The 25,599-nt window shown below is 48.5% G+C and overlaps 1 protein-coding gene across 1 annotated transcript in view; it reads left to right on the top strand.

The window, feature by feature from the left end:
- TMEM178B (transmembrane protein 178B) overlaps positions 1–25,599 on the top strand; it is a 393,873-nt gene that overhangs the window by 105,984 nt on the left and 262,290 nt on the right. Inside the window, exon 2 of the mRNA XM_047763276.1 lies at positions 22,311–22,424. Coding sequence (XP_047619232.1) covers positions 22,311–22,424 — 114 coding nt within the window. The remainder of the gene's footprint in view (positions 1–22,310; positions 22,425–25,599) is intronic.

Raw genomic sequence — 25,599 nt, 5'->3', positions numbered from 1 at the left:
CTCTTGGCTCTGCAGCGTCTTTAAGGAGGCTTGAGAATGGGGCACATGGCAGCATCCCAAGTCCACTTGGATAGTATAGAGCCCATATTTTCTGGGTAGACTTCTTTGATGTTTGTAAAATGACTCTCAAATCACTAACCCCTGTGTCGTGTGTCCTGGTAGAAATGCACCTTCGTGTACGTAACTCATTCAACCTTCGAAACAGCCCTGTGGAGCAGGTGGTTGTCGCTCTCATTTTACACGGGAGGAAACCGAGTCGGGGAGAAGTTGCCGCACTTGCACGATGCGTGAGTGGAAGAGTTCGGACTGAGTCTTTTGACTTCTAGCCTGGTACCCTTTCCTTTCCACACGTCACACATCTGTATGCAGAGCCTTGTACTTCCCTAGGTGTTACGAGGAGATAAAAAAGAAATGAGCTTACATTCTAGTTAGGATAAGCTGCAAACAACATCCATTAAGACAGTCATTTGAAAGCTGATTGCTCGGTGCTGGTGATTATGACCTTGAAGTAGTCACACAAGAGGACACACAGAAATTACAGGCTGCTTTGAAAGTCTGGGATGTGCTGTGGATGGAAGATAAGCCTGGAGAGAATCAAGGTCACGTACTTGTCCAAACCCAGGAAACCCTGCCAAAGCAACCAAAGTTATTTGGTGGAAATACTGAACTGGACAGTGTCCCCAAATCCTGCTGCCTGAGGAGGCCCAGGCCTTGTGATGAGGGAATTGACAAGGAATCTGAAGCCCAAACCAGGGAGGTCTCTGTGTCTCTTGGGAAGGGAGTGGTGGGGCAGCGTGGTCCTGAAGGGCTGCACTGCAGTGGTGTTTAATCTTCTAGACAGCCGTGGTGCCTGAGTTTGCCGAGAACTTCACAAGAGGTTTTCTGAGCTGTTTTAACATAACCTAGAATGAACATCAAAAGATGAGAGAAAATCCCTCCCTACAATGTATTAGAACATAGCCAAGGGCAAGACTTGAAGAGTTGTTTCCAGGAGCAGAGCTTCAACAGGTTGGCCACGAGAGGCATGAGAGTGAAGGACGAGCCCGCCAAGCAGCAGGGAGGGGTACCCATGGGGCGGCCACTAACACAAGGAGCAGAGGAAGCCCTTCCAGGGCGTGCTGGGGCTGGGAACAAATGGGCCAGCCCAGCCAGTGGGACATCCTGGCTGACAGACGGGTAGAGCATCAGGAACCTAGGGGTGGGCTGTGTGCCACTGGGTTAATGCACGAGGGGCTGGCAGCCAGTGCCTGAGGCTCCTGAGGGCTCACCCAGGGCTAGGAATGCAGCTGTCCATCCTGGAGAGGGGAGAGGGGAGCCCTTTGCTTGGAGAAACTGGTGACGTAAGTGGCCATGGCAGCCAGGCCCTTGTCATGGGAGAATAAGGCGGGACTGGTGTACAGAGTGCAGAATGAGCAGCGAGATGCAGTGCTGGCCTTGCCCCAACCTGAGCCGGGCTGTAGTGGCCACCAGCTCATTCACTACCTATGTTAGCCATTCACGAACATCTTTCTGGTTGGAGTTCCCATTGTGGCTCAGCGGTAATGAATCTGACTAGTATCCATGAGGATGCAGGTTTGATTCCTGGCCTCACTCAGTGGGTTAAGGATCTGGCGTTGCTGGGGGCTGCAGTGTAGGTTGCAGACGCAGCTCAGATCTGGCATTGCTGTGGTCGTGGTGTAGGCAGGCAGCTACAGCTCAGGTTTGAAACCCAGCCTGGGAACTTGCATGTGCCATGGTGTGGCCCTAAGAAGATGAAGGAAAGATGAAAGAGAGAAAGAAGGGAAGAAAGAAAGGAAGAAAGTCTCTCTCTCTTGGAGGAGTAGGACTGCTTTTAAAGTTAAGAGAGGGGTAACTCATTGTGGGGAGACGAGGACTCTGGGTGCTGAGAACTCAAAGGGGTCCACCAAGGACCATCAAGGAGACTGACTGTCAAGCAGCCGTAATGTGGAAGCTGGAGGGCAGGGATCAGAGTCTGTGGTTCAGAGCTGAGAAGTAACTGCCTCACAACCACCCTGGGCAGAGCTGCGGCAGTGCCGGACTTTCTTTTTTATGATCTCATCTTCACCTTGTTTTGATTTTGGCGTCATAATTCACTTTTTCATATAGGTGAAACATTGACATGACTCAATGTTTTAAAAATATAAAAGGATTATATAAAATATAAATTGGATAATGTTTCTTTCCCTTTCATTTCTCCAACCTTCCAATTCTCTTTATGTAGAAGGAAATACTACTGTTTTCCTCCCAGAGATGCTTTTTGCATGTGCAAGCATATACCTATGTATCTACCTCTATATCTCTATCATCTCCTTCCCCCTTCTTATGTAAATGTAGTATATGCTATACGATCTTCTGCACCTGGTTTATTTTCACTTAATTTATCTCGTAAGGCTTTCCATATCAGTTTATAAAGAGTTTTGTCTTTTTCCAAATGTCGTATCGCCTTCCATTGTGTGGCTGGACCGTAATTTATTTAACCAGTCTCCTCTTGATGGAAATTTTAGTTGCTCTTGTAAGCTGAGCGTCAGTGAATAACCTTGTACATATGTCATTTCACACCTGTGAGACTGCATCTCTCAGATGAATTACTAAAAGAGGGATTTCTGGGTCAAAGCGAACTTGTGTAAGTTTGAGAGCTACTGATGAATTGCCCTCCAGAGAGGTAGAAATTTACAAAATTTATGCTCCAAAAGCCTGTGAGAGTGTGTTTCCCCATACCTCACTGCGTGGCGTGTCATCAAACTTGTGGACCTCTGCTGGAACATAGTTGAAAATGACACCCCAGTGTGGATGTAATTAGTAATTCTCTTACTTTGCATGCTCTTGAGTGTCTTTGCATATGCTGAAGATACACTGTATTTTCATGAACTGCCTATGCATAGCTTTTGCTCATTTTTAAATTGGACTGTTGGTCTTTTTCTTACCAATGTGTAGATGCTTTTTACATATGAAGGAAATTAGTTCTTTGTCTGTGATATGAGTTGCACATATTTCCCTCAGTTATTTTATTTTATTTTTTGTCTTTTGTCTTTTCAAGGCCACACCCGTGGCATATGGAGGTTCCCAGGCTAGGAGTCCAATCAGAGCTACAGCTGCTGGCCTATACCACAGACACAGCTACACTGAATCCTTAATCCACTGAGCAAGGCCAGTCAAACCACAACCTCATGGTTTCCAGTCAGATTTGTTTCCACTGTGCCACGACGGGAACTCCTTTTGATTTTATTTATAGTGGGTTTTACTCCGTGGACATTTTGTATTTTTATGTAATCAAATTTACTAATATTCTCTTTTCTGGATTTCATGTCATAGTTATAAAGGCCTTCTCCTTCTAAGGCTACAAAATGGCTTTTTCATGGTTCCTTCTAGTACTTTTATGACTTCACTTTTTTTCCCAAACAAATATTTGATCTGGTTGGAATTTATCCTGGCTTAAGGTGCAACGTATGCCTTTCATTTTTTTCCCAGAAGGTTATCCAGGTTTGGGAATGCCATTTACTGGATAAACCATCTTTACTGATCTAAGAAGTGACTATTCCTATGCTAAGGACTGAATCGTGTCCCCTCAAAATTCATATGTTGAAGCCCTAACCCCCCTATGTGATGGTATTTGGATATGGAGCCTTTAGGTTGAATGAGGTCATAAGGATGGGGCTCTCATTGGATAGAGCTGGTGTCCTTATAAGACGAGAAAGAGACACCAAATGCTTTTTCTCTCCTTGCATCACAGAGGAGAGGCCACATGAGGACATAGTGAGAGGGCAGCCACCTGTGTGCCAGGGAAGAGGAAGAGAAAGCAACTCTGGCACCGCGATCTTGGACTTCTGGCCTCCATATTGTGAGAAAATAAATAACCGTAGTTGAATCTACCCGGTCGGAGGCGTTTCATCCTGACAGCTTGAGCACATTAATACGTACTATAGAGTAAGTTCCCATGTGTTTTGAGTTGACCTAGGAGTGACTTCTGGTACAGTTCTTCTTCTTTCACTTCACATTACTCACCAGCTAGGCAGCAGGGCGAGGCAGGGCTCCCAAAGCCTGGGGGGACCGAGGGGCATGGTGGGGACAGAAGCATCACGAAGGGAGTGTGAGGGGGGTCAGACAGGGGCTGAGATGGGCAGATACACTTGAGGCTGGAAAAGAACTGTCAGGCGTGGCAGGGTCACCCAGGTGACACGACTGGGGAAGAGGAAACAGGGAGTCCTGGCCCAGCAGGAGGAAGCACCCAGGCAGGTACCCTTGGAACCAGCTGGGGGCTGCTGCAATCTGGACCAGAAATAGGAGAGAAGGGGACTCTCCAAGTGGAAGGCTCTCTCTTCACGTGTTTATTTTGGTATCTGGCTTAGTGGTTCAGGCTCCACTTCCTTTGCTGGCTTCATACCTGCCCTCAGGCCCCAGGCTCCTTAACGTTTCTCTCCATTCCCAAAACATCTCCACCTGACGCTCTGGAGGTGGCACCTTGCTACTTGATGTTGGTTTTTATTTAAAAAAATCTTGGAGTTCCTGTCATGGCTCAGTTGAAACGAATCTGACTAGCATCCATGAGGATGCGGGTTCGATCCCTGGCCTTGCTCAGTGGGATCTGGTGTTGCCATAAGCGGTGGTATAGGTCACAGATGCAGCTTGGATCTGGCGTGGCTGTGGCTGTGGCTGTGGTTTAGGCTGGAAGCTACAGCTTGGATTTGACCCCTAGCCTGGGAATTTCCATATGCTTCGGGTGTAGCCCTAAAAAGACAAAACAAAACAAAAAACCCCCCAAAAACCTTAATGCGTTTCATTTTCCGTAAACAGGAAAAATATAATTGAATGGAAATGTCTTCAATACTAGCTTCCCCTGTCCTCCTTTAGCCGTTCTACTACCACCTGCTCCTTCACCCTGGCCTCTGGTGATGGGGATTGCCCTGACTTCCTCTGCCTCCAGCCCCTCCATCGGAGCACTCCTGCTCTTGGCTCTGCTTTTTGGAACTTGGGTCCCCTTCAGAAAGCCTCCTTGCCAGGCTGAGGCTGCACCCATTCTGTTTATTGCAGTGACTGGAGCGGCTGCCTGAGTCCTTGCAGAACTAGATTAAAGACAGCTGTCTGTCTGTCTTATCTTGCTCTGCGTCTGTGTGCTGGCTGCTGATTTCCGTGAAGCCCTGGGTGCAGAGCCTTGAGGGAGTAATGGCCTCTGCACTTAGGGAGGGGTTGGGCAACCTTTCAAGGAACAGGTTACTCCATTAGGATGATTTGCACTTCTCAGCTCATCAGTCTGGATGCCGGGGGTCCCAGAGGCATTTGGTACCCACTTGCTACCACTGTGCCCCTGTGCTCTGAAATCTGGCAGCCGTTTGACTCAGCTACAGCGAGAGAGCTGGTCCAGAGTGTAGGGAAGATGGTGCTGTGCCTGCCCCTGCTAGGAGCGGATCCAACCCAAGGGTTCAGGAAGCCAGTGGAGACCTCCAGGGCTCCACAGGTATCTTCTCTGTCCACACCTCCAGTTGTACTCCTGCCCTGCTCTGGTGCCTGGACAGCCGCAGCAGCCCCCTGCTCGAGCTCTCCCCTCTACACTCAGCCACCAGTCCAAACAGCCCCCGGTGGGACCTCGCCAGGCTCTGCCGGCGGAGCAATCTGTTTCCTCTCGCATTGGCGGCAGTCTCCTTGGACGTGGGCAGGCCCGGGCTACCCCTCCCCCATATTCTACAGCCCCCAAGCTGAACAAGGTGCCTTGTTCCCCCATCAGCCCTTCCTGATGTCCTCAGCCATCTGCGACCTCCCCTCGCCACCCCTCTCGGCGCTGCGGTGTAGCAGTCAGCACGTCCTCTGTTCCCCGGTGCTTTCCTGTGTCTCTGTTATTTGTCCCTCAGCATCCATCCTCCCGCGCCCTGGCACAAGGTGGAGGTGATCATGGGGCTCTCAGGTGGTCAGAGAGACCCACTAGGAGAAGATCAGTGAGAGGCGAGCCCCAGCCCCGTGGAGGGTCTCCCACACTAAAACTTGGATATCATGGCTTTGATTCTATTGAGGTGAGGGAGTGGGCTTCCTCTGGAGAAGTGCTTGTGTTCTTTCTCCTTGGGTCACAAGGGACTATATTTTGTGGAAAGAAAGAATCTAAAATATGGAAAAGTGCAAAAAATACCGTATAAACTTAACACTTCTGGAGTTCCCGTCGTGGTGCATGGAAACGAATCCAACTAGGAACCATGAGGTCGCAGGTTCGATCCCTGGCCTCGCTCAGTGGGTTAAGGGTCTGGTGTTGCCGTGAGCGAGTTGTGGTGTAGGTTGCAGATGTGGCTTGGATCTGGCGTGGCTGTGGCTGTGGCCTAGGCTGGCAGCTGTGGCTCTGATTTGACCCCTAGACTGGGAACCTCCATATGCCGTGGGTGCGGCCCTGAAAAAGGACAAAATACAAAACCCAAAAAAGCTTGAAAGTTTTCTTTTCACTCAATATTATATTTTGAAGTCTATCTGTGTCTGTTATGTACAGTTATGATTAATTTATTTAAACTTTTGTGTAATATCCCATCATGTGAATATAACCACCTCTATTTTCTCTCTCCTATTTGATATGCCTTTAGGTTTTTTTAGTATATTTTTTTACAAGCAGCACTGTATAGAACATTCTTGTACTTTTTTCCTCCTCATGCAACTATGTAGGACTTTAAGGGCATGATTTTGGACGGTAGGGTATATATGTTTGCACTTTACCCAGTTTTCGTCAAGTGTTTGTAACAATTTATACTCTCAGCAATAGTATCTGCAAGCTCCCATCTTTACCAAACCTTGATGTTATCTGACTCTGTTAGGTTTTGCTATTTTGATTGGGAGGTGGATAAGGGGCAGCATTTCCAGAAAGCTAAAAAATGAGGAATTCCATCTTGATGTGGACTAGTTAGTGACTCATCAGGTGAGCGCTAGGGGACACCTGTCCAGCGAGGAAGGGTCATCTTCACAGGTGAAAGGTTTTCCCAAGTTGCCCCTTTCCTGGGTGTGGCTGGTCAGCTGTGCAGCTGCAGTGACGCTCGCGTTGTGTCTGGGACGGTCTTAGGGCGCGGCAGACGTGTTCTGGCAGCTCACTGGTATAGTCGGGGTGAGAGGGGGCTGCATTTGGGGGTGCTCAGCCCTTGAGGCAGGAGCAGGGTGGTGGGAGGTAACCAGAGAGGAGCCTGGAGCTGGGGTCAGGGGCTGCCAGAACCACGGCTGAGGGGGCATGAGGCACAGGGGTGGGGGCAGGGTGTGAGGAACTCGCCTTGTAGGACATCCATTTCCTCCACTAAAATGTGCCAGATACGTGTGTTCTGCATGTCTTAAAGGGCCTTTACCTGGCACCCGACACTTGTAACAAATCTGCATTCTACGTGGTGATGTAGTGTGGCTTCGGACATGGAACAGTAATAGTCATTGAGCGCTTACAAGGTATGAGCGCTACTGAGCGCTTTCCTTAAATGGATTTGCCGAATTCTCCCTGCGTCCCTAAGGCGGTAGATGTTTGTATTACGTCCCTTTAAAGGGGAGGCACGAGGCACAGAGGGCTTTATTCCTTTGGCCAAGATCACTCACCCAGAGAGTCTCAAAGCTGGGATTTGACCCCAGGCAAGCTGGCCCCAGTGTCCAGGCTCTCGACCGCAATAGTGCTGCTGGTCACAGCAGGGGAGGGTGAATAATTCATTATTCATATTTTCCTGTCTGGTTTTTGAATTTCATTTCAACTAGCGAATTGGGCTAAGTTAACACTTTAATTAACATCTTTAATCTAGACAAGCCATTTAATTTAAACAGGAAAATAGTCATTTTTGTGAGTAGAGGCATAAGAAAAACATAACTAATCTGTCTGGGCTTTCTTCGTTCATTCTGTGATCTTTAGTTTCCATTCAGCTTTTGGCTAAAGCACACAGGTTTAAGAGTAAAATAATGAACAGTCATCTGGGTTTGGTTTCTCAGGTGGTACAGCCCAGCTTCCCCCAGTCCTGCCTCAAACACACACACACATACACATACACACACCCCACACAAACACACACATGCATGTGCATACACACACACCTCACAAACACACACATACCACACAAACTACACACACACATCCACCACACAAACACATGCATGCACACACACACCACACACACACATCACCACACACAATCTCTCTGTCCCTCTCTCTGAATTAACTGTTAAAAAGGGAAAGCGGGAGTTCCTGTCGTGGCTCAGTGGTTAACGAACCTGACTAGCATCCATGAGGACGAGGGTTTGATACCTCGCCTTTCTTAGCGGGTTAAGGATCCAGCGTTGCCATGAGCTGTGGTGTAGGTTGCAGACATGGCTCGGATCCCATGTTGCCGTGGCTGTGGTGTAGGCCAGCAGCTGCAGCTCTGATTGGACCCCTAGCCTGGGAACCTGCATATGCCACGGGTGTGGCCTTAAAAAGACAAAAAAATAAAATAAAATAAAAAGGGAAAGCATTATATAACTCTTTTTTTAAGATGAGAAGGAGAAATCTGGATTTTTCCCCCTAGCTGAAACCAAACATTCCAGCTGTTGGGCAACATCTGGGCAGCTGCCCGAGTTCTCTCATTTTTTGCAAGGCTGGCCCTGGCCTAACAGAGGTGCATGCCTCAGGGCGGCAGACCCTCCATCACCAAAGCTAACCGTCCACCATCCAATCTGAACCCCACGTCGGCGGAGCAGGGACAGGGAGAGCTAGAGCCATCCTTGCCCTGGCATCTGCAGTTCCGGCCACTCGGGAACCATCATCTTACTTTTCTCTGCAAGAGCAGGGATGAAGCATTTCCAACTCTGTTTATCTTCTCCCTGTTCCTCTCCTTTAGGACAACCGCCTCCTGCTGGATCCTTCATTTAAAGAAAATGGATGTCTCCCTCTGGCCGGAGAGCTGGGGAGTCTCATCAAAAGTGACATTCAGAAAGTGCCAGGCTGGCCTCCTCCCTCTTTCCTGCCCATCCCTCATCACTCCTGCCCGTCTCCATCACTGTCTCCCCATCTCCAGATCTGTCTCCACTTCCCGGGTCCCCGGAGAGAAAGCATGAGCTCATTGTTTTCCAGTGCAAAACCGGATTTGCTCTCCTTCTCGCCTCATCTGTCTGTCAGGGCCTGGAGATTGATGGTGCTTTTCCACCAGCCGAACTGCTCCTGGAGGAGCCGCAGACTTGTGCATGGGTGTCGGAGCCCCGGGGTGGGAGGGGGCCGTGGTGAGGACAGTAGCAGTTCGGGGCTCTGAACTTTCCGGAAGGTCATTAGGGATGTGATGGGAATAAGGGAGCAGATTATTTACTACACTCCAACGGGTAATTTAAAGCCATTCCTCACCTTCTCATTCTTTCCCAAGCAGCCTCTTTCAAGCTGGAAAATACATGGGCAAATGGGGAAAAAAGGCAGCCAAAACCTTACAGGGAAGATGGGTGGTGTGGGGCCAGCATGGTGACGCCTCGTTCTTTATTTTCTTTTGTAAGGAAGTGACTATGTAATGACATTTAAAAATGTCTTGTGTAAAACATGCAAAAAGATACGGAAAGGGGGAAAAGACGGTCAGAATCCAGGACTGAGGGAACAAGGATAAAAAGGCTGTAATCCCACAAAAGATGCGGCCACCTTTAGCACGGACGATGGTGACATGTTAGATGCTACAGTATCCAGTCAAGGGAGGCAGTTGGTGAAGTGAAGAGAAGAGCCTGGGTCGGGGGAGATGAGTGGAGCAGGAGCTGGAGTCATGGGTCCTGTGCTCTGGGGGGGTGACTGGGGGACTTGGTGGTCACCCAGCAGGGAGGCTTCTTTTTTAAAAATTTTATCGGGGAGTTCCCATCGTGGTTCAGTGGTTAACAAATCCGACTAGGAACCATGAGGTTGCAGGTTCGATCCCTGGCCTTGCTCAGTGGGTTAAGGATCCAGCGTTAACGTGAGCTGTGGTGTAGGTTGCAGACACGGCTTGGATCCCGCATTGCTGTGGCTGTGGTGTAGGCTGGTGGCTACCGCTCTGAGCCCAGGAACCTCCATATGCTGCAGGTATGGCCCTAGAAAAGACAAAAAAAGGCAAAAAAATTTTTATTGGAATATAGGTGACTTACAAAGTTTTGCTAATTTGGGGCATACAGCAAAGTGAATCAATTATACACATCCATCCATCCATTCCATTCACATTCTTTTCTCATGTGGGTTTTTACATGACATTGCATAGATTTCCCTGTGCTCTGCAGCAGGGCCTTGCTGCTTATCTGTTTTGTATATGGTACGTTAATCCCAGCCTCCTAACTTACCCCTCTCCCCTTCTCCCCTGAACCTTTCACCCTGTGGTAACCGTAAGTTTGGTTTTGAAATCTTTAAGTCTGTTTCTGTTTTGTAAGTTTTGTATCATTTTTTATTAGGTTCCACATATAAGTGACATCATAAAGTATTTGTCTTTCTGCGTCTGACTCTCTTCACTTGGTGTGAGAATCTCTAGGTTCATCCATGTGGCAGCAAATGGTGTCATTTTGTTCTTTTCTGCTGGAGTGTTGGTGAGCCCATCCCTTCATGGATGCAGTTCTTGGTGGATGCAGGTGGGTGGGGTAACCTTTGCAGACAGGGTTTCTCCTGATATCACATGCATCAGCCGTGGGAATGGGCCCGGAACAGTGGGAATGTGAATTCATGGCAGGTTCCGTGGTCCCACTCGAAGAGCTGTCTCTTAATGGCTTCATTTCTGGTCACAAAGAAATATGTGCGTGTGTGCGTGTGTGTGTGTGTGTGTGTTCTGCCCTCATTGTTTCCCTGTTGAGGGATTTTTGTGATGAACTGGATGAGGATGGGGTGGCCTTCTGTTGGGTTTTTGGACTGATGGCTAATTTATGGAAGGACAGAATCATGATCCAAAAATTTCTTCAGGGTCTTGTGATAGAACATGATGGAAGATGACATGAGAGAAAGAATGTATATCTGTGTATGACTGGGTCACTTTGCTGTACAGCAGACATCGACACAACATTATAAATCAACTCTAATAAAAAAATTAAAAGCAGAAAACAAAAACAAACCAAAAAAAAAAAACCCAACAAAAATTTCTTCAGCCCGTAAGAGATCCCCCAGGAGAGAGAAAACCAAAATACAAGAAACAAGCCCAAGTGCGAAAAGAAAGCTGCCCAAGAGCAAGTTGGCTGAATGGCTCCCCTGGAGGAAAGCACTTGACCACTTTCCCCCGCATGTGACCAGCCGGGTGACACGGCTGCCCGCAGAGCTTTACAGGGAGCTGGGCTGTAGTGCTGGTTACAGCTCCGAGACCAGGGGAGCGCGTGGGCCTGTGAGTTTTGACCACTGATCATGATCAGTGTTGTGCTGAAGGGATTTTGGCACATAGCTGGACCTCGAGGCTGCTCAGTAAGTTTGGTTCTGTGACTGTGGGCACAGAACCTGGACATGCTCAACTGGAAGAAAAGGGGCTGGGGCAGGAGGGACGCAAGAGGCATCTTGAATATTTATGGGCTCTTGTATGGGAGCAGGTGTGTGTCCTGGAGACAGAACTGATAAATGAGCATTTATGGAGTGCTTTCTCTTGAGCAGGCTTTCCCTAAGTTATCTCATTTATTCCTCATCAGTCTTAGGAGGTAAGGCACTCTTATTATCTGCCTTTTGCAGATGAAGAGAGGAGGTTCTGAGAGGCTGAGTAACTTATTCCAAGCCCCGGCTGGTGAGTGGCTTGTCCCGAGACCGGGGGCAGGGCCATGGCCCGGTGGGGCGGGGTGGGGGGAGACACGCTCTCTGTCCTCCTCCAACGCCGTCAGGAGCTGTCGTCTCACCAGCTCATTAGGGGAGCTCAGGAAGCAAACCTGGCTTACTCTGATAAGAGCAGCAAAGTCTGTAGAAGCTGGAAATCCCTGCCTATAGAAAAGTTTTGCTTTGTTTCTGATTGAAAACCTTGGAGGGTCCTTCTCTTTCTGAAGAGCTTGATTTTTCCCAGTTACTCTTGGCAAGAGTGCGTAGTGCAATGCTAGGGAGCGTGGTAGGCCGGTTGATCTCACCTGGGCTGAGTAATAGCTCTGCGATCTTGGGCAGGCGACCCTCTCTAAGCCTCTCTGTTCTCATCCTCATCAGTGACACAGGGATGGTAACAGGACCGAACTCAGGATTAAATGAAGAAATGTGTAATGAGGCACATTGTACAGTGCTTCGCACATAGAAAGCATTCATTGGACAGGGGCTCTTGTTAAAATGAATTACTTTTGACCCTGGAACAACACAGCGGATGGGGTGGACCCTCCGTGTAGTTGAAATCCGAGTATAACTTAGAGTCAGGCCATCTGTATATGCACTTCCTCTGAATCCTCAATTAGCACTGTGTAGTGCTGTAGTCATAACTGTTGAAAAAACAAATCAATGTGGAGTTCCCATCGTGGCTCAGGGGAAACACATCTGCCTAGCATCCATGAGGACTCAGGTTTGATCCCTGGCCTTGCTCAGAGGGTTAAGGATCAGGCGTTGCAGTGAGGTGTGGTGTAGGTCACAGACAGCTCAGATCCTGCATTGCTGTGGTGTGGTATAGGCCAGCAGCTGTAGCTCCTATTTGACCCCTAGCCTGGGAAGCTCCATATGTAGTAGGTGTGGCCCTAAAAAGCTAAAAAAAAAAAAAAAAACCCCAAAAAACAAACAAGTATGAAGAAGTGGACCCGTGCATTTCAAACCCATGTTGTTCAAGGGTCAACTATATAATACTCAGAACACCACTTTGGCTGTCAAGAGTATAAGACACAAATTCCCTTATCCTAAAGCATTTACTACAGGGAGAAATACATGATGAATATATAAATAACTATGTTACAATAGTTGACAGCAGAAATGTTGGGGACAGGGTGCAGAATCAAGTGGGGTGGGGTGGGTGGAGGCCTGGCCTTTGGAAGCACGGTTCTTAAGAATGCAATTGGTGTGTGTAAATCAGGGGGCCCCCTGAGCATGGCTCATAACCAACATTTACGTACCATTGAATGGAAAGGAATTAAATATTCAGAAGTCTGTCTATGCAACGCGTACAAAGCAACATTAAAAGGCCACGCGTGATACCACAAACACGAAAAAACAAAGCACACCAAATGGGATGCGTTTGAAGGCATAAAAGTGTAGGTAACTCTTTGCCTGGGTAAGAAGAAAAGAAAACATTCTCTGGCGGGGCCTGCAGCAGCTCTAAGCCTCGCAAATCCTTGGGCTCAGAACATCTGAGAGGAGCAGGAGGCACTAAAGGAATGGGGGAGGCAGGTGGGGAGGTTTCTTGCCATAAGCTTTTGCGAAGAGCTGTCTGAGATGAAATCTCCCCTCTCTTGTAAACGTTGCTGGTTGGAGCTGCCTAAGACATTCCCTTGCCTCCCCCCCCACCCCCCGCCCCCCACCGCCTCTCCCCTTCCTGCTCAATGTGGGGACCCAGCCCTGTCTACCCTCCTTGAACCCCAGGAACATCCCTGGTTTGCTTCTGTCCCCTTTCACCAGGGACCTGGTTTTGCTTCTCATCTCAAACCTTTAACCCCCTAAACTCTACCCTCACTCTTGTAGCAGCTGAAGAATCCAGCATCGCTAATGCTAATAAATCTAATGGGGCTTTCCTGATTTGCTAAAGGAAAATCTCCATTCTTCCCCTCCCTCCTAAGGTATAAGTTTAACTTTTTCTTTTTTCTTTCTTTCTTTCCTTCTTTCCTTCCTTCCTTCCTTCTTTCTTTTTCTTTTCTTTTCTTTTTTCTTTTCTTTTCCTTTCTTTCTTTCTTTCGAGAAAATGCCTTTTAAAGAGGAGATGAAGTCCAAATAAAATCCTCAATTGGTTTTAATTTTTTTTTTTTTAAGGCTGGCTTTCAGTTTTTTCCCAATGTATTCTTTCTACTTTCGACTTAATCTTTCCATTTACTATGCACAGAGCACAGGCCTTGGGCTAGAACCCTGGGAGTTCCTATTGTGGCTCAGTAGGTTAAGGACCCAACATAGTGTCTCTGAGGATGTGGGTTCGATCCCTGGTCTCGCTCAGTGGGTTAAGAATCTAGCATTGTGAAGTTCCCGTCAAGGCTTAGTGGTTAATGAACCTGACTGGCATCTGTGAAGACACAGGTTCAATCCCCAGCCTTGCTCAGTGGGTTAAGGATCCAGCATTGCTCCGATTGGACTCCTAGCCTAGGAACCTCCATATGCTGCAGGTGTGGCCCTAAAAAGAAAAAATAAAGAACTTCCAGCCCAGTGTGTGAGACAGATGTCCAAGTGAGGCCATGAGGACTAACACTGTGGCAGCCCGAGGCCAGAGAGGGTCAGAGAGATGGACCCCAGTGTCCTGGGCGCTCTCTTGCTCAGTTGGCACCAAGGAAAGAAGAGCAGCAGACAAGACACGGGTGATGTCCCTCCCTCCTTTCTTCCTTCATCAGTGGATGTGTCAGGTTCCTCCACGTACAGGGCATTGCGGCTGCAAAATAATCCTTGTGCCCCACGAATCTCCAACCAGGCAGTGAATCCTTCCAGCTGTGGCGTCTGAAACCGCCATGCTCACACCCAGACCCTGGCTTTTCTTCTTGCTGGGTGAGTGGCTGCTGGGCTGGTCTTCGTCTGTCTAAACCTTTTCCTCCTTCAGTTACATGGGGATTTGACCCATCATATCTACCTCACAGGTGGTTGTGAGGAGGACATGGGATGCAACGAGTGTGTGGCATGGGGAAGGCACTGAGAAGGATGACCAGGATGGAAGAGACGTGGACTCTCAGAAGTGGTCCAGGAGTCCATCGCTGCATCTTGACGATGCTCAAATATCAAGAAGGAAAGAACATGGGGGGAGTTCCCGTCATGACTCAGTGGTTAATGAACCTGACTAGCATCCATGAGGACACAGGTTCAATCCCTGGCCTCCCTCAGTGGGTTAAGGGTCTGGCGTTGCAGTGAGCTGTGGTGTAGGCCAGCAGCAACAGCTCTGATTAGACTGCTAGCCTGGGAACCTCCGTATGCTGTGAGTGCAGCCCTAAAAAGCCAGAAAAGAAAAGAAGAACGTGGGGAACAAGGGAGGTGGAGAAGGAGCGGAGCCTGCCGCAGCCCTGGGCGCCCATGGGACCCTTCGCAGGGACCTCAGGATCGAGTGGGACCCGCGTTTTTCCTTATTACCGTCTACCCTGTTGTCACACATATAAGCCATTAGTGCTACTCTCCTCCAGGTGGTTAGTCTTCACAGTTTGGGTCCCCCCAGACCAGAGCTGGAGACAGGGACTTTGCGGGAGTTCCCAGGATGGGGAGGGCTGAGAAACCGATGGAGCAGCGCTGAGCCAGTTCCCGGTGTGAGCTTGGGCTTGGATCGGGGCCACCCTCTTTGTGACTGTGCAGAGGGCACCATGTGGTCATCCTCCAGGGCATGGGGCATTTGCTCTCCGGCTCTCACGCCCTTGGCTGAGGGTCTCTGTTGGGCGTATTGACTCTCCTGCTCTCCTGTGGGCCGTCCCCCGGGGGCTAAGTGGGCTGTGAGCCGTGACAAGATGGGGGACTAGTGGGGACCCGGCATGGTGCCATCAGCGTGGCAGGGAAAACCCACTGCAGCTGCAGCTGGAGTCCGAGGTGGGCTGGGCACCGAGAGGCACGGCTGCAGTCCTGCCCACAAAGATCCCATACTGTCACACAACTCCTGGATTGTGCATCCGATCTTGGTGTTATTTCGCAGGTGGCTCCCAGACACGGCTGCGGAGGAGAGGCGCGCAAATACCCGCAGCCAACCACTTCCTTTACCTTGCGGGTCATTTGATCAAAGAACAGACCCTGATAGCTATTCCCCCTTCATCTAAATATGTATTGAGGGCTTTTTGTGCCAACTGCTTACCTGGCGCTGGGGTAGAAATGCAAACAAGAGGCCTGGTTTCTGATTTTGAGGAACTCAGAGTCTAGTGGTAGAAACTGTTCTTTGAATAAAAAAGGATTTGAGGTCAGAGGAGTCTGGGGAATTCAGCCTGCTATACCTGTCTCCCCCTTTTCTTTGCAGGGTCACACCCACAGCATTTGGAGGTTCCCAGGCTAGGAGTCAAATTGGTGCTGTAGCTGCCAGCCTACACCACAGCCACAGCAATGCAGGATCCAAGCCATATCTGTGACCTACACCATAGCTCCTGGCAACACCGGATCCTTAACCCACTGAGCAAGGCCAGGGATTGAACCTGCATCCTCATGGTTACTAGTCAGATTTGTTTCCACTGAGCCATGATGGGAACTGTCCCTTTTAGAAGAGTCATGATGTATATGAAAAACTCTTAAAGTCCTGCAATAAATAAACCTTTTAAAGGTTGTTAAACTCAACTTTTTCTAAATAAGTTTGACCACCACATACCCAACCTTCTTCTCCACTTTTAAACTGAGGGCTGGGGAGGGGGTTCCCATGTTCTGATTCTTCCTCAGGCCCGCCCTGCTCGGCCCTGTGCCCTTCTCAGTCTCTCTAGGACAGCTCTGCTGCTGAGGGTCCCTCTGGTCTTGAGGAAAGGGATTTCAGAATCTGAGGCACAACATCAGTTAGTGACTTGGTGCTACCCCCTTTTGGACTTACTTAAGAGAGCTTTAAAAAATAGATGCCGGAGTTCCTGTCATGGCTCAGTGGTAATGAACCTGATTAATATCCATGAGGACACGGGTTCGATCTCTGGCCTCGCTCTCCTAAAAGGGACAGGTACAGGAGTTCCTATCATGGCTCAGCAGAAACAAATCTGACTAGTTACCATGAGGACACAGGTTTGATCCTTGGCTTCGCTCACTGGTTTGAGGATCCAGTGTTGCTGTGGGCTGTGGTGCAGGTTGCAGACTCAGCTTGGATCTCGTGTTGCTGTGGTATAGGCCAGCAGCTACAGCTCCGTTTGGACCCCTAAGCCTGGGAACTTCCATATGCCATTGTGTGTGGCCCTAAAAAGACAAATATATCTATATATATCTATATATATATATAGATATATAGATAGATATCTATATATCTATATCTATATATCTATATCTAAGAGAACAATGTTTAAGCCAAAGGAATGACTCTCTAATGCGTGAATTTAAGTACCATGGCACCTACTTAGGGAAGACAGTTTTATTTTATTTTTTTATATTTTTGTCTTTTTAGGGCTGTACCCATGGCATATGGAAGTTCTCAGGCTAGGGGTCGAATTGGAGCTGTAGCCGCTTGCCTACAGCACAGCCACGCGGGGTCCACAGCGACAAAGATCCTTAACCCTGAGTGAGGCTAGGGATTGAACCCATGTCCTCATGGATACTAGTCGGATTCATTATAGCTGAGCCACGAGGGGACCTCTGGGAAGACAGTTTTAGATGGCAAGGGGACGGGTGCTAGCAGTGCCTCTAAAATCACCCTGCCTGAGGACGTTTCTCCTTAATGTACATCCCTCTGGAGTAATGGACTCCTTCTGCAACTATTGAGGAAACCACGTCTTGTGGATGGCAGATGTGTGTGGAAAGAATACTCGGAGCTGGCATCTTTGTATAATATGGTCGGAATCCGGAATCCAGTGTGTGTACCATCTCTGCCAACCTCTCCAGTCTCTATCTCCTCATATGCCCGGTGTACATCAGAGCTCTCGCTTACCAGCCTCCTAGGGTTACTGCTAGTGAAATCTCTTTCTCTCCCTCTCCCCACCCCGTGCCTGCCTCCCTCCCTGTGTGTGTGTGTAGCATGATGAAAACACTGGCTGCTGATATTATTTCTGATTTCCTGGGTCTTGCCTCCTTAGAGTAAGTCGTCTCAGGGTAGCAATTCATAATAACCAGTATTGACTGAGCACTTACTATGTGCAGGGTCCACATTTAGTCCTTCATTTGCATTATCACTCATATGCTTTGAGTCTTAAAGGGTTTGAAGTGGAGAAAAAGGATGGAAACAGTCTTTGCCTGTTCCCCTTTGCCCCTGAAGGCTTGGCGAGGTGGAGGCAGAGGTGGGTGGGAGGAGGACTGTGCTAGCTTGGACTAAGGGAAGCTGGAGTGATGGTTTAGAAGGGCAAAGAGCCAGGGAGATGTGAGAGGATGGAGAAAGAAGGGGACGGTGGGCTGGATGCCTGTGGTTGCCCCTTGGGTCCAGTCCCCGCCTTGTACCTGCTCTGTGCTTGGAGTTGGCCTGTCCCCTGCCCCCTGTCACCAGCTTCTGGGTGGGTTCACCTCTTGGGGGGAACTGGCAGGAGGTGGGGGTGGGAGGAGTGAGAGGTTGGGTGCTTATTCCCTGCCCCTCACCGCAGGTGGGTCACCGCTGTGACCCTCCACCGAAGCCTGCATCACCACTTTGCCACAGCCACCCTCTCCAGATTCTGGTGATGCTCCCTCCTAGGCCTCTCCAGGCCTGGGGTTACACCATATCCCCTTGGCCCGTCTCTTTACAGCCTGTGCTTGGCTTAGTAAACTGTCCCTTTTGGAAATTCTCCTCAATTACCCATTTGGGTGTCCTTTCTCCCTGGGACTCTGTCATCAACTCAGAAGGCAGAGCCTGGCTGAAGGTATAAAGTCCCAGATGGCCCAGGGGGCGGGGCGGGGCACCCTTGCTGTTTTCACCGAACAGTTTTCTGCCCACCTCCCCCTGCCCCCGGCTGAAATTTCCCAAGGTGGAAAGCACAGTCTCTGGGCTGGAATGCACAAGGCGGGGAAGATCATGGGCTTTGATGCCTTGCAGGTAGCCCCTCTGCACTTGTTCCTTGTAGGAAAACTGTTTGTATTGGGAAGCCCACATTCTGGGCACACGAATTTGGTGCCCAGATGGCGCCTGTATTGACAAAAGCCCAGCACACTGACAGGACCTGCAGACACATGGGTAAATATTTTGCCTTTCTTCTTCAGCAATATTTGAGTCTTTCAAATTTAATTGCTGTCAAAGGCAGGATGCTTGCCTCCCTGAGGCAAAGCAAATACTGAGGGCCTCCAGTGAAGCTGCTGGGAGGTTCCCTGGCTGGCTGCCCGCGGTGCCTGTCGGTCAGCTCCTTACTCCTGTCAAGTGGCCTCTTCCCTCACTAGCCAGATGGGCTGGGGGTGAGGAAGGCTCAGAGTGCCCAGAACATGGGCCACTTGTTGAGTTTGTTCTGAAGCCAAGAGAACTTGGTCTTAGTCGGGAAATCAGGTACTTTTCTTAGACATGAATGACGGGCACCACTGGGACTGTTGCCAGGGAGATCCTGTTCTGTGTCTCCAAAGCTGAGTCCAAGGAGTGTTTTGTTTGATCTTGAAATTACTGAGTGTGGGGTGGCTTCTGGTTTGCATGACATCTTTATGTCATTTTGACCAGGGCAGGGACATCCCCCACATACCGTACTGTGCCCATCTTGGCAAGCGGAGCAGTAGCCAGACTTTAGCACCCGGGTATCTCTGGAAGGTGCTCTTGTGCAGGGCACAACCTGCTCAACTGTCCATGTTTAAGGTAGTGGCTGATGGTATTCATGTAACAACCCTCTTTCCTTCATATATTCCTCTTCTCTTTCTTTTCTTCCTCCTCCCTCCCAAACCATTGACCTAATCGTCCCTTAGATTACGTTTACAAAGTGCAGTGAAGGGCTATTCCATGTTCATGTGTGATTGACAAGCCTTTTCTTACATTGTCCAGACAGAGAAGAAATGTTTGCTGTAGGCTTCCAAAGTCCTGCAACAACCACTTCCTTTGATTCATGACATTCTAATTTGCCTCAATTATTTTAATCCCTCGCATATAATAGAAGCAGTTGGATTCCTTGCCCACTATGGTCTTAGGGCGCCTTAGATTATTCATTCCTTTCTTTAAAGTGCACATTCTTGTTACTCATCCTGTGCTGGGGACCAGGGAGATAAAGATGAATAAGACAAGTCCCTGCCCTTGAGAAACTCATAATCCAGTGGGGAGTGAGTGTAAATAGATAAATCACAGCACATTGGGGTGCTGGCTGCAGCAGGGCAGGAGCCTAGGGGGGAAAGGGAGGGGCGGCTGAATGCCTACTGCTGGGTGCTGTCCTACATGCAAGGAAGGCTTTGCTGAGGAGCTGTAGGTGTGTACCAGGTGGAAGCAAGGCAGGGAGGAGAAGAGGGGCAGAGTCGTGAGTGGATCATGCATAATTGGAGCAGGGTGGGGAGAATTCCTGGCTGAAGCCTAGGGTGTGTAATGGTCGGGGCCAAAGAAGAGCTGAAATGAGGGCTGGGATTTTCTGTCAGGAGTGTGGGGCTTATCCTGTGTGTGAGAGGGACTGCAATTTCCTTCTGGAATACAGTCTGACAGCAGTGTGAAGGGTGGCCTGGTGGAGGAGACTCCCATCAGACTGTTCTGGGTTCTAACCCTGGCACTGCTATCCACTTGGTCAAGTCAGTCTTGAGCTTCCATTTTCTCTGTTCATAATATAGGCATGATGATTCTGAAAAGACCTACTTAATTGGGTTATAGAAAGGATAAGTAAGAGTGTCCCACTTGTGGAACAAGTACAGAAGCCATGAATGGGTGACAGGCATGTGGTTCCTTCAGCCACTGGGGAAGCTGGACAGGGTCCCACAGCCTGTCTGCCTATCGCCAGAGCTTACACACCTCTTTTCTACATGCACCAGGACATGAATAAAGTTGGAAACCACTGGTCTCAGTTAGCAAGCCTCTCCTACCAAGTAAGACCTCAGAAAGTGTGGCTGTTTGTTGAGATCACGCATTAGTTTCTTGCAACGGTGGTAGAGGGAATTGGACAGAGAGGGCAGGCTGGATTCCAGGAGCATTTCTAAGGTAGAACTGATGGAATTTGGTGACCAGCTGGACATCAGGAAGGAGGGGCACCACTAGAGCCGTGAAAGCTTTGGGGATAACTGTGGGATTTGTGATGTTGTAGACTGGATGGGAGGTGATGCTAGTACTGGAAATTGTTATGGAAATGAGTTACTGGAAATTGTTAGGGAAGTATGAATGAGGGCTTCGGAAACAGAGATTGTTAGACTGCTTTTTCAAGAAATTAGGGAAGAAGTAAGATAGGAAGAGAGAGATGATTGGAGGATGGTAGAGCATTTGAGAGACTTCACTTTGTAGGCTAAGGGGACAGAGGCAGAGGAGTTTCGAAATTACAGATAAAAGGAAATGAGTGTAATAACATTTTCCCCAAACTTTGCCTCTTTAGTCAGTGTCTGTCCCATTGGAGGAGTGTCTGCCAATAACGGGCAGTGGGTGGTTGTCCAGACGTGATTTACAATAAGGCACTGTCTAAATTATTGCACTTCACCAATTGCCAGGTTCCCTGCAGACAGTGAGCCAGGGGTCAGACAATTCAATCAGGTGCCACCACTTATAAATTGAAAATCAGTGGGGTGCAAAATGGATTACCATCCAAAACCATTCAGGTGCAAAACCAAAATTTAAAACCCCTAACCTTTAAAAATCACTCCTTTCGTGATGCTTCACAATGCCCCGGCACTGAGTTTTAATATTCCGCAGATGAGCAAGTGTCGATAGAAATTCCAGCAGGAGACCAAGAACTCCTAATCATGCCTCCTTTTTGGAATTTGCCAACATGGCAGATTTAGAAATTCGTACATTGGCAATTCTGTTAGCCCCTCGAAGGCAGTGGTCCTCAAACTTAAGTGTGCAACAGAATTGCCTGGAGGGCTTGTTAAGGATCAGATTTCAGGCTCTACCTCTGGGTTTCTGATTCAGCAGGTCAGGGTTAGGCCTGGGAAATTACACTTCTAGCAAGTTGCCAGAGGAGGCTAATCCTGTGGTCCCAGGGCACATATCGAGAACCTCTGCTCTAAGATGGAGGAGTATTTCAGTAATTCGTTGAGTGAATGCATTGCTTGATATCAGCTTATTAGTAAAGGACCTGTTGGTCCAAGCATTGAGTCTGTCAAGGGGCTCTAATTTTGTTCAAGAAATCTAAGAAGAGACAAGTTCAAGGAGGTACAGGTGGAATTGAGTGCTTTGTGTTCAGAGGTGAGCTTGGGGGTGTGGAAAAGGGAAGAGGCCCCCCAGCTCACCCCTCCACAAGACAGCATGTGCTACAAGTACAGAGGATGCCAAGGCTGAAGCCCACTGTCTGTTGGCCTGGGGATGCAAACTGTGTGTGTCTTTTGATGCCTCCCTTGATGTGAAAGTTGATTTTCTGAAGGTTAAACAAACATAAGTACGCCTTTCTTAACAAACTGCTCTCAACCTAAACTCTGACTTTTCCCACGTCTGAATGCTACCAGAGATGTGTTTTTCTATCAAAATCAATGGTGTTTGATTTCTTGCTACGCCCTTGTTCTTTTGGAGTCTAGGTCACTACTTTGTGTAGAACCTAGTTGTCCCCAGACCCAATATGAAACAAGTCTCTTTTCCCAGGACAGACAGACAGATCCCGGAAATGGTCCCAGTCTTGGCTGCTGCCTCGTTAACATGCGGTCTCCTGTCTGTCTTTGCCAGGAGAGATCGAGCGATGCACCTACATCAAGTATCACTACTCCTCAGCCACCATCCCCAGGAACCTCACCTACAACATCACCAAGACCATCCGCCAGGACGAGTGGCACGCTCTGCGTAAGTACCCCTGAGTTTCTTTCTTTGGCTGTGACCTTCGGAGAGCGGGGAGGCTGGCTGCCCATCAGCAGCTCGTTTTGGCACCTTCTTCTCAGGCCTGTGGACAGTCTCGGAACACGGCGCCAGCTCCTTCAAGTGCCAGTGTCTGGGGGTCACAGTCGCCTCTGTTGGTCCTGATTGCCTGGTAGCTTTGGAGGAGTTTGCCTCTAGAATTAAAACAAGCAAACAAAAAATAACAGTTAGACAGTGATCAGTGCTCTTAGTTCGCCACCCCGGTAGGCATTTAAGATTTTGCCTGCCTGACCGAACCAACTGCTGGGATTCAGCTGCTGTGTGTCTCCAAGTTGCTTGGTGGATGAGTGTGGCAACCTGCCAGTCCCTTGTGTTGTCCTCTGTACAGAGTGAGTCAGGCTGGTGGTTGTAAGTTGCAGGCCTTGGGCGTTTGCATCTGGGCGGGGTCACTCAGGGGGAGGGGCTGGTCCTCAACTTGCAAGTTTTCCTTTGGGACCTGGGTTTGCATGTGGTTGCTCAGCAAAGGTCAGAATATCTGCCTCCAGTGGTTGGGGAAATTGAGGGTCAGGGATCCTCAGAGACTGAACTGATGATGAGAGGGGTGATGTAATGAGCTAACAGGGTTGGTTGTCCGTCTTTACCTTTCTACTCCGTGGGGATCCGCCTGCTTGTCTGTGTCAGGAAGGCTCTCCTTTGCTGCCGACACAGCTCTTCATACAAACACATTCTTACTGTGAGTAAGATCTGTGCTGCCTCTGGTGCATTTGTCCTGTCTTCTCTAGTCCAGCTTTTTTCACGTGATGTCCCAAAGTTAAGTTTCAGTTTACATTTATATGTGAAGGAGACTCTTATTGTTTCTTTCCTTTAAACTTGATTAAATGTTTATTTTTGGCACTCTTGTATTTTTTAATTTTATTTCATTGGAGTATAGTTGGTTCACAGTGTTGTGTCAATTTCTGCTGTGCAGCACAGCAGCCCAGTCATACCCATATGTACATCTTTTTCTCCTACTGTCTTCCATCATGTTTATTGTTTCTTGATACCAAGGATCCTGTAATCAGTAAACTCCGAAGATGGTCAAAACCATCTCCATATCCCACGGGTGTGGCCCTAAAAAGACAAAAACAAAACAAGAAAACAACCATCTTTCTTCTTCTTATTGCCTCGTTATCTTTTACATGTATGGGGCCCCTCCACCCCTAGGTACGTTCCACTTTTTGATTTGCTTTTAGTCAAACAACTGTAGCTTGAGGTGGGGGTGGGGTGAGGGACACGTCAAATGAACGGAGCAATCATTCATTGGTTTCAGAAAAAAGACTATGACGGGTAGGTGTCTGGATGATGTTCCTAAATGCCACTGGCCCAGAATGATGTAGGGCAGGTGTGAGCAGATGGCCAGGCATTAACCGAATGGTCTCACCTACAAGCTTTATCATTGCTGGAGCCACAAACCAGAACATGGGGACAGAATGCTGATGTCCTTCTGTGCTAGACAGCGAGCTAAGCACACCACCTACTTATTTAATTTGAATGGGAGACTTGCCTTAGGGACACTGGTTATCAGGGTTATTAATTTCCATTTTGGAGGCGGACAGGTAAAGGGCCATGTGGATAAATCCCTGACAACGACGGCCTGTTTCCCACACTGCTTGGGTCTAGGACAGTCGCTTAAGAGACCCCTCTGATGGATGTTCAAGCTACATGACAAGCCTGGTAGAACAACCACTGAAATATAGCTTAAGCTGTGGGGATCATCCTGGAATCTAAGAAGGAAGAAGTTGTTGGCATGGTGGCTTCAATTCACTCACTCGATTCAACCACAGTTACGGAGTTTTCCAATGTACCAGGCACATGGTAGATGGGGAGTCCACAGGGAGCTCTTCCAAAGCGCTTACGCCTGGAGGTGGAGGAGGGTGGGAGGGAGTGGAGAGATACATTCACAAAGCAAATAATTACAAGGCAATGCGCTAATTACAATATAGTATAATTGCTTCAAGCAATTAAGATAGTTTGTGAGAGGTTTTTGTTTTTTGTTTTTTCCCCAGCAAGAAGGAGACTTATTCTAGTGTAAATCGCTCAGATGCACTTGAAGGAAACCTGGTTAGAATGCTTTTGTCTGCCCACACAGTAGAGAACCTGGAAATCAGAGAGAGGACCCGTGGTGGCGTCGCCGAAAATCCGTTCTATGGTGTCAGCAAAGAGAGGGAGCTCACGCTAAGCTTTGTGGATCTGCTTTGAGCCCAGTGTCTCCGGGTTCTTGTTCTGAAACCACAGTGTCCTTGGGTTCTGCAGAATCTCGCAGGCAGCCTGTGCTGTGGTGAATGGGGGCGCTAACAGATTTGTTTGTAACTGATGAAAGCCATCCCAGCCGCTGCCGCCTGCAGAAGTTTGGGGCCCCTCTTTGGTGAGGGACTCATCTGCCCATCTCGCAGGGGGGCCTAATGGGCTGTGAGGCAGACGGAGAACCCTTGCCATTCCTGACATCCATGGCAGCTATTTTTACTCTGAGGGCAAGTCAGCGTTGTCACCTCCGAAGCTGGCGCTGAGTGTAATTGGCAATGCTGGCACAACGGGAAAGCTTAGTAAATGGCAACGTTAATTTTCAGAGGTCAGAGATCAATGACAGTAGGTGGGAAGTGGGCCCTTAAACCCCCTTTGATGTAACATAAAGACTGTCAAAAATGAGCAAATCCCTGTGATCAAGCTTTAGAAATTAAAAGAAATAGACCCTGATTTCTTTACTTATGTGAGAGTCCTATAAATTTTTTTTTTTTTCTTTTTAGGGCCGCACTTGAGACATATGGAATTTCCCAGGGTTGAATCTGAGCTGCATCTGCTGGCCTACACCACAGCTGCAGCAATGCGGGTTCTGAACCACATCTTCGACCTACACCACAGTTCATGGCAACTCCAGATCTTCAACTCACTGAGCGAGGCCAGGGATCAAACCCACATCCTCATGGATACAAGCTGGGTTCTTAACCCACTGAGTCACAATGGGAACTCTCCCTGTATCCTTTAATATTATCAGTGGGATTAAATAAATTCATTTAATATTAGGTTGTTATCGTTTTATAATTTCAGCATAATATCTTATATTCTGTAATTTTTCTCAGTAAATAATTCTTGCCAAAGGAAAAAATATGATTTTTTGTTCCCCAAG

This window comes from Phacochoerus africanus, chromosome 16 (genome assembly GCF_016906955.1).
Source record: "Phacochoerus africanus isolate WHEZ1 chromosome 16, ROS_Pafr_v1, whole genome shotgun sequence".
In the NCBI taxonomy this organism is placed as follows: Eukaryota; Metazoa; Chordata; class Mammalia; order Artiodactyla; family Suidae; genus Phacochoerus; species Phacochoerus africanus.
The sequence above is the reverse complement of the archived record's forward strand: the minus strand, read 5'-3'. Positions and strand labels throughout refer to the sequence as shown.